The 13,404-nt window shown below is 38.0% G+C and overlaps 1 protein-coding gene across 2 annotated transcripts in view; it reads right to left on the reverse strand.

Moving 5' to 3' along the window:
- INTS9 (integrator complex subunit 9) overlaps positions 1 to 13,404 on the reverse strand; it is a 135,388-nt gene that overhangs the window by 71,721 nt on the left and 50,263 nt on the right. For both annotated transcript variants that reach the window (XM_006884874.1, XM_006884873.1), the window contains 2 exons: positions 9,263 to 9,383; positions 8,232 to 8,366 (listed from right to left, as the gene is read on the reverse strand). In XM_006884874.1, the coding sequence (XP_006884936.1) occupies positions 8,232 to 8,366; positions 9,263 to 9,383 (256 nt within the window). The remainder of the gene's footprint in view (positions 1 to 8,231; positions 8,367 to 9,262; positions 9,384 to 13,404) is intronic.

The following is a 13,404-nucleotide window of genomic DNA, read 5'->3' on the forward strand; positions in this document are numbered from 1 at the left end:
AAAAAAAAATCATCTGAAGGCCTTTTTCCCGTCTATAATTAAAAAAAAACAAAACCAATCCTTCAAATTCACATAAAGGTAGAAACGAAGGAATCAGTGAAAACAGCAATAACTCAATAACCTTAATCCACTGAAAAGAGAAATAAAATACATTTGGTATTATGATGCAAAACATCATATCTAACTTTCAAAGACCAAGTCAAATTCTACTCTGCCATGAAGTCCTTCCTAACCGCCACCTAGATAAGAGCATGGTCCTTCTAAATCCCTCAGTACCTTCAATGGATTTCCAACGGTCCTCATCAACTGCAACCCGTAAAAAAGTATGAACATGCCTTCTCCCACTCTTATGATCTAAGTGTAATATCCAGCCTGGTGGTGCTGTAAGCCAAGTTGTGGGACTGATAATTAAAAGGCAGCGGTTGAAATGCTGTAAGAATGGAGTCGGTGGTAGTGGTATACTTCCCTTACAGTGGAGCACATTACCTTGTTCAAAGCAGAAATTGGGTAACTATCACTGACTAAATGAGGGAATATGTGAAAGAATGAACAAATTAGCATTTCTTATCTTTAAAAAATTTTATTGTTTTAGATGAAGAAAATTGAGCTGCTAACTAAAAAGATAGGGTGTTCAAATGCACCAGCTGCTCCCATAAAGATGAATAGCCTTTGAAAGCCTATGGGCAGTTTTATTCAATTGCAGTAGGCTAACAAATACTATACAAAACATTCTGTGACACTGGTTATTATTTTTACACTGTATCAGGATTCTTACTTATTTCCATTTTCTTTACTCTGTTTCCACTGATCTAACTTCCTTTCCCTCCTTGCCTTCTCAACTTTGTTTTCAGGTAAATGTTAATCATTAGTCTCAAGTTTACCAACTAGTACTAATACTTATTTGATTACTTACCTTTATCTGGCTGACAGGTGACAAATAGAAAGCTTCAATTCCATGTTCAAAGGTTACCTTAGGGCAACAGTTTCAAGGTTCTTCTAGTTTTTACTGTTCTGGTATTTTTATCTTTTTCTGGGAATTTGAGCTTTGATCTACATTTACTCTATTTTGAGACTTTTTATTATGTTTCTGGTTAGAACAACTGGTAGTGGGAGCTGAGCACATTTAGTCTGGTCTTTTTATTAAAGGCCATGATTTAGGTTGGATAGGTCTGTCTTAGCGAGGGTGAAACCACATTTCTCCTCAGAAGCTAGGATTTTGAAGCTCCATCTCACATACTCTGGGCATGCGACCAGGAGGGACTGGTTCTTGGAGAAAGAAGAGTGGAGGGATAGTGCAGGAGAGGAAGACTCCGGATGAGATGGATTAATACAGTTACTGGGACAATGGGGATTGACGTGTTAGAATTAGTGAGAATGGCTCAGGACAGGGCAGGGTTTAGAGCAGCTGTATATAGGGTCACTATGAGCCACAGGCGACTCGACGGCACATAACAACAACAACAACAATCTTGTGGACTAGTGCTCTCAGCCTTTTATTTCCTTCATTCTTGTTTACTCTGCATGAAATTAGATTTGATGACTCATTTTTTAGATTTAACAACTCTTAACAGCAATGTTCTTTCCTAACAATTAGTCTTTCCTGATGATGTATCCAAAGGAAACAAGCCTAATTTCATGTTTATGGAGGATCCTGAACATTTTCTCAAGAAACTGACAATCCCTACCTCGTATATTTTTTACTTTTGAAAGAGGTGAAAGATACTCAACTCATAAGAATAAGATGAAGTAAGAAAAAAATTTATGGGATCTTTTTCACTTATGAGAACCAATTATAAACTTGAAAGAACGACCAACAGTTTATGTCTTCAAGCACACACTGTCTTTGAGAAGACATATCTAAGAAGCTGTATAGCCAAGTAATAGGGACAAAGCAGCAAACAGAAAGAAATAGGCCAGAGTCCACAAGGTTACTCCACTTTTCCAATCTTGCTCTGTGGAGCCTACTTAATGGGTCCAACTCTCCAAAATGACTATGAACCCTGTAGCCTAGTTTTTCTCATAGCCCTCCTCCAATGTATTAAATTTATTATCTACCACAGAGCATTCACATGAGAGCAAAGCACTGTCCAAACAATGATGTAACATTCTGAGAAATTAAGAGAAGGAAAGTTGGGAAAAATTGTGAAGAGAAGAATGAAGAAAGATTTCTGCCATGGTTTTAAAGACTTCAAGAAAAAGAGGTAGTTTCCATGTTCTTGTGATTTTTAATAATGCTGCTATGAACATCAATGCAAAAATCTTCTGTTCTAATATCCTTGGGGTATCTCCCCAGCAATGGAATAGCTAGGTCATATGTAATTTCTATGTTCAGCTTTTTGAGGAAATGTCAAACTGCCTTCCAGAGTGGGTGCTCACTAGCAGTGCATTAGAGTTCAATCTCTCAACATTTATTGTTTGTTGCCTTTTTTACCTTTGCCATTGCTACTGAGGTGTGGTTTTGATTCACATCTCTGACTGCTAGTGATTTTGAGCATTTCTTCATGTGTCTATTGGCCACTGAATGTCTTACTTTGTGAAAAGTCTTTCCATGCCATTTGCTCATATTATAATTGGGTTCTTGGGCTTTTTCTTGTGGAGGCCCAGGAATATTCTAAAAACTTTTGCAATAAGACCCTTGCCTGAAATGTAATTGTCAAAATGTTTGTTCCCAGTCCGCAGGTTTTCTTTTCACCCTATTGGAAAAAGTTTTTGATGTGCACTGGGACTTAATCTTCACAAAGTTCCATTCATTACTGTTATCCTCTCCTGGTTGTACATTTCTGGTTGTATTTGCCAGTCTATTTGGAAAGTGTTCTTTTGTAAAGTACTGGTAGACCTGGAAACTCCACAGAGTGGATGTTCTCAGTTGTGGGTGTGTTTTGTTTTTTTTTTTTGCTTAATGAGCTGGTCATGTGATTTCTTTCCCTTTGACTATTACTGTAGTGAGCTGTTTAAATAAGCTTTTGTCTTATTCAACCATGCTGTATTTCTGTGATAGATCTTACTGGATCACAATTTGTTCTTTTCTTTAAAAAATTATTCTCCTAGTCATTATTTTATTTAAGTTTATCACTAGTACTCATAGGTGAAAAAAAATGCCCATGACTTTTGGTCTTGCATTATCTTCGAGATAATTATTCTTATGATTTGAGTCTCTTTCTCCTTGTTCCAATGTAAAAAATACACAAGGTAAGGACTGTCAATTTTTTGAAAGAACAGTCGTCCATAAATCTGAAATTCAGAATACAGAGAATACAGACTCTGGCTTGCTTATTTTGGATATATCACCAGGAAAAACTAGTTGTTAGGAAAGGACATTGTTGTTACTGTTGTTAAGTGTCACCAAGTCAACTCTGACTCGCACTGACTCTATGAACAACAGATCTGAACCCTATCCAATGCTCTGCCATCTTAACGGTCTCTGACATGCTTGAGCCCATTACTACAGTCAATCCATCTTGTTGAAGGTCTTCTGCTCTTTCTCTGTCCTTCCACCTTTCCCAGCATGATGTCTTTTTTGCAAGGACTAACTCCTCTTGACAATGTGCCCAAAGTACGTGAGCCCAAGTTTCACCATCATCCTCTAAGGAGCTCTCTCATTGCACTTCTTCCAAGACAGATTTGTTTTTGGTTTTTTGTTTTTTTTGTTGTTTTTTTTTTTGGCAGTCCATAAGATATTCAGTACCATCTGCTCTGCAAGAGCAGAATGGGCAATCTCACCTTGAGTGATTTACTCCCTCTGAAAACCCGCTAGATGGTCAGCCACGGGTTGGTTCTGACTCTATGGTACACAACAATGCCAACACCTTAAGTCAAAGGCATCGAGTCTTCCTTATGTTACATTATGTTTTGTAAAGTAGGGTCAGCAAAAATGAGTGAAGATCCCAATTGAACAGATTGAGACATTAGCTGTTAACAACGGACTTAAACATCTCAACAATCATAAAGATGGCACAAAAACAGGCAAGACTTTACTGTTACATGCAACTCTACCATGATGTTTCTGAGAGCTGGCAATGACTAAGGATGACAAAAGACAAATTGATGCCTTTGAATTGAGACACTGGAAACAGTATTGAACATATTAAGGACTGCCAAAAGAACAAACAGGTCTGTCTTGGAGAGAGTGAAACCAGGTTGATCCTTGGAGGCAAGGATTTTGAAACTCTGTCCCACACACTTTGGTCATGAGATGCTAGGAAGTACCATTTTTTTGAGAAGGACGTCATGTTAGGAAGGGTAGAGCGTCAGTGCAGAAGAAGATGACCCTGGATAAAGTGGATTGACGTAGTGACTGTGGCAATATGGTCAGCTGTGTCAGAGATGGTGAGGTTGGCTCAGGATAGGGCAAGGTTCAGAGCCATTGTTCATAGGGTTGCTATGTATCTTAGCCAATTTGAAGGACTTTAACAATAATAAACATGAGTCAAACCTGACTAAAGAATGTGTGCCACAATAATGGTTTAATTTTAACAATGGTCTTATTTTCTTTCATACTTATGTCATCATACCCACCTCTTTCTGAAACAAATGATCCCCTATCATCTTCTCTTTTTCAACTCTACTAATGTCATTATCGTAATTCTTAATGTCATCCAGGTATGAAATTCACAATCTGCATTTTTCCTTGTTAGGGAATATTGGGAAGGGAGGGCCTCTAGCCAGGACAGAATGTCTAAGTTCCAGGTAAGTGCAAGCCTCCCAGTGGCCTTTAATATGGGGTAGAGAAAGCTGTTCCAGCTTGAGAAAGCTCACCGCCTGGAAAGTTGGCTGCCGCATCTGTTGAGCAGGGAGTGGTCCGCAGAAGGTTGAGGTTCTCCTATCTAATCCGCATGTCCCATGTCTGTAAGCCCACCCTATCCTGTCTTCCTGTTTACATGATTGTATATAAGTGCACTGCAGTCCCTAATAAAATTGAGCTGAAATGACTCTCTGATCCTCTCCCGGAGTGGTGTATCTCTGTTGTGCTTACCCCCCTCAGGGTGTCGCTGTTAAGTTGCCAGTGAACAGACAGTGATATTTCCTTCCAGATACTGGGTATTCAGTAAGATTTTCTTACACTTGTCTCTCCATTCTTACCATCTCCCTCTTAATCCAAAGCTTCATTCCCCTGTGCTTATTACACCACTATTACAGCCTATTACATTCTCCTGGTGGGTGAGGATTCCATTTAGGCAGGCCAGTCATCAGCAATTTTTTTTAGTAAAGACCTAATAATTTCTGCCATTGTAGTTGAGAAGTAGACATAAACATCTTATAAAAATATGAGTGCTGCTTTTTACAAACAAATGGGTAAAGTCAATAGTGGGACAAATCTGGCCCATAGGTCATAGTTTGCCAATCCCTGAAGTAGATAATAAAATTTTCTCAAACTACAGTTTTTTTTCCTTCTGCCTGCTAACTGAATACAGAATTCAATTATTTAGATAGAGAAAAACATAATTTTTTTCTTTTTACATAAAACACAGGTTGCCAAATAGAAATTAAAATTAATTACTTAGGTAGTTGCTCATTACTTTCAAGACCTTATGTTCTCTTTAAATTTATGAGCCTTATAAGAATAATTTACTGGAAATTACATCAGTGGTACTGTTAAAGTTTTGATCTAAGCAGGATAAATTAGAAGAGTTGGCAGCCAAGTAATCCTTCTGTCTTTTATGGAGGAATATATCAGGAATGATAGAAGTTGCCAATATAAGAAGTTTGATTCGATGAAATGGATTAAGACGACATTGATGGGTTTTTTATTTCAATAAGCGGGAAGGGCCCAGAATTCTGCTAACTATATGGAAAAAAGAGCAGCTTGTCCCTCCTAGACCTTGCTATATTTGATTTAGAAAGTATGAAAAAATAATGCAGGGAGAAATATCAGAAGCATTCTATGCTCCAGACTTTTAGTACTCATTTTTTGTTTTTATATGGAAATGGGATATGGACCCAAGTTATCAATATTTCCATCTATCACTAACTGTTTAGTCCCCACCCCCAAGTACTCATCCAACATAAATGAAACAGAATTTAAAAAATAAACAATAAATTTTTTATAAATTCTAAAAGGGAAGAATTATTATTATAACAATGTTTAAGAACTTAGGTTTTGGCTAAAGATGTTTGTTTAATGAAAGAGAGCATTTTCCAACACTTTCTACTATTAAAATAAAATCCAAATTCCTACTAATGGTCAACAAAATTCTACCTAGCTGCGATTTTCTTGGCCATGATTGCTGATGGAATGACTACAGTTTGCTATGTCTTCTCTGTGCTGTAATCTGCATAGTGTTCTTCCCCATTCTTCAAATACAATAAGCTTCTTACAGCTTGAGGATCATTCACCTTCTATTGCTGTTCTCTCCATACCACTTTATATCTACATGGCTTCTTTTAGCACAAATAAAACCCGCAAAGGGGACTTCCTTGACCATCCACTTTAAACTAGCCTCCATCACTCTATAACCCTACTTTGTTGTTTTCAATATTTGCATCACAATCTGAAATTATCTTGCTCATTTCTTTTTCACAAGCCACCCTTTCCCTGCACATCCATGAGCAAAGACATCTCACATATATCACTATTAAATCTCCTACATCAAGAATAGTGTTTGAGGAATGCTATGTTATCTCATTGCCACCACCCATCAGGATACTGAGGCTACAAATCATCATGTCCATTTTCTCTCATGGAAGATCAGCCTTCAGTTAGCAGTGCACATTGCTACAGATTAACAGAGGTCCCTTGCAGGCACTTGTTATTGTTATGTGCCGTTTAGTTGAATGTGACTCAGAGTGACCGTATGAATAGCCCTGAACCCTGCTCTATCCTGAGCCAATCTCATTGTCTCTGATACACCTAGCCTCATTACTCCAGTTACTATGTCAATCCTTCTTATCCTAGGTCTTCCTCTCCTACGCTATCCTTACACCGTTCCAAGCATGATGTTCTTCTCCAAGGACTGGTCCCTCCTGGCAACATGACCAAAGTATGCAAGATGGAACTTTAAAGTCCTTGTCTCCAAGAAGCAGCTTGGTTTCACCCACTCCAGGACAGACCTCTTGTTGTTGCTATGTGCTGTCGAGTCATTTGCGACTCATAGCGACCCTATGTACAACAGCCCTAAAACCTGCTCTATCCTGTGCCAATTGCACTGCCTCTGACACACCCATCCCGATTACCCCAGTCACTGAATCAATCCACCTCATAGAGGGTCTTCCCCTCTTGCACCGTCCCTCCACCCTACCAAGCATGATGTCCCTCTCCAATGACCTGTCTCTCATTAGAACATGTCCAAAGTATGTCAGATGAAGCCCCAGAATCCTTGCCTCCAAGGAGTAGCCTGGTTTAACCTTCTCCAAGATGAATCTGTTTGTTTTCTTGGCAGTCCAGGGTACATTCAATACTCTTCTCCAGCACCACAGCTCAAAAGCATCAATTCTCCTTCTATCCTCGCTAGTCATCGTCCAATTCTCTGATGCATAACAAGTGATTTCAAAGACCATGTCCTGTATCAGGTGCACCTTAGTCTCCAGAGAGACACCGTTACTCTTGAGCACTTTAGAGAGGTCCCTAACAGCAGACTTTCCCATCGCGATACGTTTTTTTTTTTTTTCCTGGCTGCTGGTGCCAAGAGTGTTGACTGTGGAGCCGAGCAAACTGAAGCTGTGAACAATCTCAATCTCTCTGCCATCCATCCTGATGCTACTACATGGTCCAGTGTTGAGAATCTTTGTCTTCCTGACATTGAGCCTCAGTCCATACTGAAGGCTGCAGTCCTTAACCTCTGCAGCAAGTGCATGAGGTCCTCCTTAGTTTTGGAAAGCAGGGTTGTGTCATCTGCATAACGCAAATTGTTAATAGATCTTCCACCAATCCTGATGCCACACTTCTCCTCATAGAGCCCAGCCTCTTGGATAATCTGCTCTGCATACAGACCTCTTAGTAAATGTTAATAAATATTTGCTGAGTAACAATGTCTGGCTTTGCTCCCCCTTAGGCTGTGCTCTTTTGAAAGGCTTAGACGTCTTAACATGCTGGAGGTGACTGAAAAGGTAACAGTATTCCTACAGAGAAATTTATAATCTCAAATGCCAGAATAGGAATAATGTGATTTTTCATAAAGATTTATCTTCAGATTTAAAAACTAGGAAGATTTAAATAGAGTTGATGATACTCTCGATACATTCTAAATTTGGGTTAAATGATAAAAAGTTGCGCTTTGGAAACAATTTAGAATTACCTGGGGGTGTGTAGTGAGCAAGGAGGATCCAGATACATAAGATACCTTCTCATAATGGGACTGGATAATCCAGTTGGAGCTTCCAAGGGCATAGCCAGAGCTTAGCGGAGTCACCTGGACTGCACCAAAAAGCTCCTAAAAAAGAACCAGTGTCACATGATCAACTCTATTTAAGTGCAAAAAAGATTATTTTATTCAATACTGCTCTGATAAATTTTTAGAGTTTAAAAACAATGTATATTGTACTAAACATTTCCTTCCTATAGTTTGTGCTTATATTCTTTTTGGTAAACTAACTTAAACAATATCAGTTAAGGGAGAAAGGAGCTTACACCTTAGTGTGACGAGTTTTGAGTAATGTTGGTACACATGTTTGGAGGAAAAAAGAAAAAATATTTACCTTTTCAGTTTACAGTGTCGAATTATTAAAAATAAATAGAAAGGTAGTAAGATAATGAAGACCTTGTGGCAAACACAAAATGACCTTATCAGTTTTTACTGATTTAGGACTGTATCTTTAAAGGAAGAGACAGTATGTTACCAAAGACAGCACAGGGTCTAATGCTTTGGTTTTCCTTCTTCACATCAGGCTAAGGGTTACGCCCTTGGTCCTTCTCTGCTGAGTGATTCTGGACATAATCTAACAGAGCCGAGAACCCTCATCATTAGGGTACTTGCTTCATGAGCTTTTTATCTTTTCCATTTCTCATCATATCTGGGTAAACTTTGTGAAGTAGTGTCTACTGTTTTAATGTGAATGGGCTCAGATACTTTTGTCCTGACTCATTACATGCTAACTGGTGATAAGGAATTTAAGGCCAGGGAAGGGCAGCATTAAAAATTTTTTGAGCCTATCCCAAGGAAAGTAACAGATGATCTATTAGCTGACAAGTATACCAGTGCTATCTACCTTGTACAAGCTCCTGTGGGACAGAACGGCTTAAAATAAGGTAAAGAAAGGAGTCTTCTGAAGAGCAACAGTATGAATTTAAAGCATTCTTGAACAATATAAGATCATGTTAACAACTCACAATTTTCTGGGAATATCCCACCAGCTGGATTTTACTAAGAGCCGAGTTCACCTCCTGCATTGTATAGCATCTTCTCCAAGTTGATACTTCCACTGCATCTTTGAGGGGAGAAGGCAGGAGCCTGAGAATGATCACAATGTCAGTTAGTAGGTTATTTATTTAGGTTATAAAGTATTTATTTCTAGGAATTTTTTCCATTTCTGTAGGTAACTATATATTTAATGTTCACCATCAGCCAAAATGTTGATGTTCTATATCATACTGTGTGAATTCCAGTGCTCAATAGCTCTCTCATGACAGAACCCTGAAAACAGTATCTCTGAGTTCTTGTATACTGATAACTATGTGGGCTTTTTTACAGTGAAATTTAATTATGTTCAACATGAAATAGCTTGCATTTTCTTTTAATATCTACAAAAATAAGACTAAATTAAGGTTAAAAAGAGGAAAGTACAGTATGTGATGGCAATTTCATCTGTATGTGGAGCAAGTCATATGAGAAGACTCAACAACAACTTGCATTATGCAGGTGACACAATCTTGCTAGCTGAAAGTAAAGGGATCTGAAACACTGCTAGAGAAGATCAGAGTATATCCTTTATTATGGATTACATTTCAAAATCAAGGAAAGAAGCAGTCTCACCACTGGACTGAAAGGCAACATAATGATAGATGGAGAAAAGATTGAAGTTGTCAACAATTTCCTCTTGTTTGGATCCATAATGAACACCTTTGGCACCAGAAGTTGAAAAATGAAAAGACATAATCCACTGGGAAAATCTGCTGTCAAGGCTCTATTCTAAGTGTTTAAGAGCAAGAATGTGAATTTAAAGACTAAGGTGTATTTGATCCTAGCCACTGTCTTTTCAATTACTTACTTATGTATCTGAAAGTTGGATACTGAATAAGGATGACAGAAGAATCAATGCCTTGAGGTGTGGTTTTAGGGAAGAGTACTGAATCTTCCACGACTGCCAAAGGAACAAACAGATATATGTTGGACAAAGTGCAAACAGGGTGTTCTGAGAGGCAAGGATGATGAAACTTGCTTTCACATACTTTGGACGTGTTGTTAAGAGGGGTGAATTCTTGGGAGAAAAAAGGTATCATTCTTGAAAAGGTAGAAGCTCAGTGAAAGAGAAAAAGATGGAGAAACATAGTAGCTGTATAATGGCTTGAGTATACTAGAGATGATGAGGATGGCACAGCATTTGTTAGCTGAAATATGTCAACTGGTATACCGTCTATTCCTGGGGCCTTATTTTTTGCTATTTCTTTCAAAGCAGCTTGAACTTCTTCCTTCATCACCATAGGCTCTTGCTCATATGTTGTTTCATTAAATTCTTCTGTGTTTGCCAATTCCTTTCGATACAGTGACTCAGTATATTCATTCCATCTTCTTTTAATACTTCCTGGATCATTCAATATTCTTCCTAAAGCATCCTTGGTTATAGCAACTTGAGGTTTGAATTTGTTTTTCAGTTCCTTGAGCTTAAGAAATGTTGAGCGAGTTCGGCCCTTTTGATTTTCTGACTCCAACTCTTGCACATTTCAACGTACTGGTAGGAATAAAGTTGAAAGAATGTCCCAGGAAAAAATAACAAACAAAAACAATGATGGGGGAAAAGGAAAGAAAAGTGATTTGAATGCCAGCCCAGAAAGTTCAACATCCAAGTAACAAGAGTTCCAGATGAAGTGATTAAAAGAAAAAAAGTAAAATTTATGAGAACTGAAGTTCTTGATTCTTTATATTAAAGGTTGGCAAACACTCTAAAAAAGGTCAAAACGATTTCATTTTAGGTTTTGGAGGTCACGTACAATGTGTCACAGTTATTAAACTCTGCTGTTGTAATGCCTGTAATGCCATAAAAATATAAATGGATGAGTATGGCTCATTTCATGAAACTTTATTTATGAAAATAGTGTTGGGCTAGATTGGGCCTGTACCACATGAAGTGGCTGTAGGATGCTACCTTTGTTCTACATTGAAAGCGTGCACTCAGTATTTGGCACATGGATGACAACTGTTCTATAGTATGGCATACCATCATGAACTTGTAGAACAAAGAAAAGATTCTAAAGTTTTCCATCTTCTAAATAAGAAAAAAAGATATAAAGAGAATTATTGGATTCAGAGTAGCACTGGATTTTACAATTATATTTCTAGAATTTAGCAGAAAAAGTGAAATGCTTTCAAAATCTGAGAGAAAATGTTATTTAACTTGTAATCGTATCAATCAGAGTGAGAACAGTACAAAGACATTTTAGATGTGGAAGGTCTCAGATAATCTGCCCCCATCCTTCTCAGTAAGCTACTGGGAAAGGTGCCAGTCAAAATCAAAAGAAAGGAAGATCCAGAAAACAAAAGAAGGACAAAGAAATCTTTAGGCTAATGGTGAAGAAAATCCTAGGCTAACAGCTGTACAGTGGATCCCACTAAACAGCTGAAATCAGTCCTCAGGAAGAGAGACGATTCTGGAAGAGGACTTTTCAAGAACAGAGAATTGTTAGAGGACTGATTGGGTTTGAATATATAGATGAGAGACATATAAATAGGAAAAAATTGAGAAATAAAGTACAGAAAGAAACAGGAGAATAAAATAAGGCTAAGAGAAAACAAAAAAGTACCATAAGATAGAAAAATGAACGAACTGCTTTTTTTTTTGGTCAAATTAATGTAATCATTGAATATAAATTTAGCCAAAACAGAGCAAGTGATTGTAATTCTCTATCAAGTAGCAAGAATATTCATTTTTACCTTCTGTATAAGCAAAACCCCACAGATTTTTTTATCTAATTTATTTGGGAGACTGCAGGAATGCTAGGGTACAGGGATGAGGTATAAAATCCTCCTTTGAATGAGATTACTGAAAAGCGTGAGTACTATTTCTTCTCGTCTTACCCATCTCTGTAACTCACTGCTAACTATTTTGAGGAAGGAGAGATTTCTCACATAGGCACTGTGACAGGATAGAAAATGCAGGATTTAAATTTAGACAGGCCTAGATTTTAATCCCAAATTAACTTCTTCATCTGTGCCTCAGCTTCTGCATTTATAAAGTGAGAGAAAAGATATCTTAAATTTGGAGTACTTCTTTCATTGGTAAGTGATACAATTAAAGTGAAGTGTTTGGCATAGAATATATGCTGAACAAAGGTAAATTTCCCAACATACAAAGGCATCACAGCCCCAGGAACTTGAGCATTTTCGGTACTCTCACATGGTACTCTCACCAAGGACTGATTTATTTTGATAAGTATTAACATTGGGAGCTCTGGTGGCATAGTGGTAAGAACCCAAAGGTATGTGGTTCAAAGCCATTAGCTGCTAGGCAGGAGAAGGATGGGCAATCTCCTCCCATGCGATTAAATGCCTCTGAAAATCCAAGCGTCAGCTCTGGGTTGGTTCTGACTCTATGGTATGCAACAACATTAACTTAACATTAACACTGACTTTAAAGTCAGGTGGTTCAGCCCACTATGCTAGGAAGAACTCAAGCTACTAAACTCACTCTGTCTCCTCCTTCAAATGTTTCACAGCAGAGAGCTTCATGTCTTGGCCTTGCTAGGGCTGTGTGTCATAGCACATAAATACTTTCTGCTTTGGACAAGAAGCTGAAGGGTTTCTAAATCTTTAAAACTGTAAAGTTATCATGGGAATGATTAGAGAGTTGGGAGAAACCTAACACACACTTGTAGTTCAAACACATCTTTTCAGTTGAATTTACTTTTCTTCAGCTCTTCTAGGGACCTGCAACTGAGTCAAACCTTTCTGTTCTGTGCTAGGTTCGTTTTCACTATGATGGCCCTTCCCAGTACAATCCCCTCCCAGTACAATCCCCTCCTTCATCTAGGACAATGCCCTGTAAAAATTAACCAGATTAAAATCTGGAATAGTCTTTCTTAAAAAGGAGTCAATGGGTCACTATAATGTTTTGACTCTCAGCTGAGAAGTAAATAATCTTATATTCAACCTACAGAATAAGTCAGCAATTGCTTTCATGTGACAGGCAAAGTGGGAGGTATACAAAGAAACAAAATGAAACAACTATGAGATATCATTTCACCCCAGTCAAAATAGCAAAATTTAACAGAACAGCAAGCAACAAATGCTGGCGAGGTTGTGGAGAAACTGGAACCCT

The sequence above is a fragment of the Elephantulus edwardii genome, unplaced genomic scaffold (genome assembly GCF_000299155.1).
Source record: "Elephantulus edwardii isolate Elephantulus edwardi_28Jun2011 unplaced genomic scaffold, EleEdw1.0 scaffold00038, whole genome shotgun sequence".
Classification (NCBI taxonomy): Eukaryota; Metazoa; Chordata; class Mammalia; order Macroscelidea; family Macroscelididae; genus Elephantulus; species Elephantulus edwardii.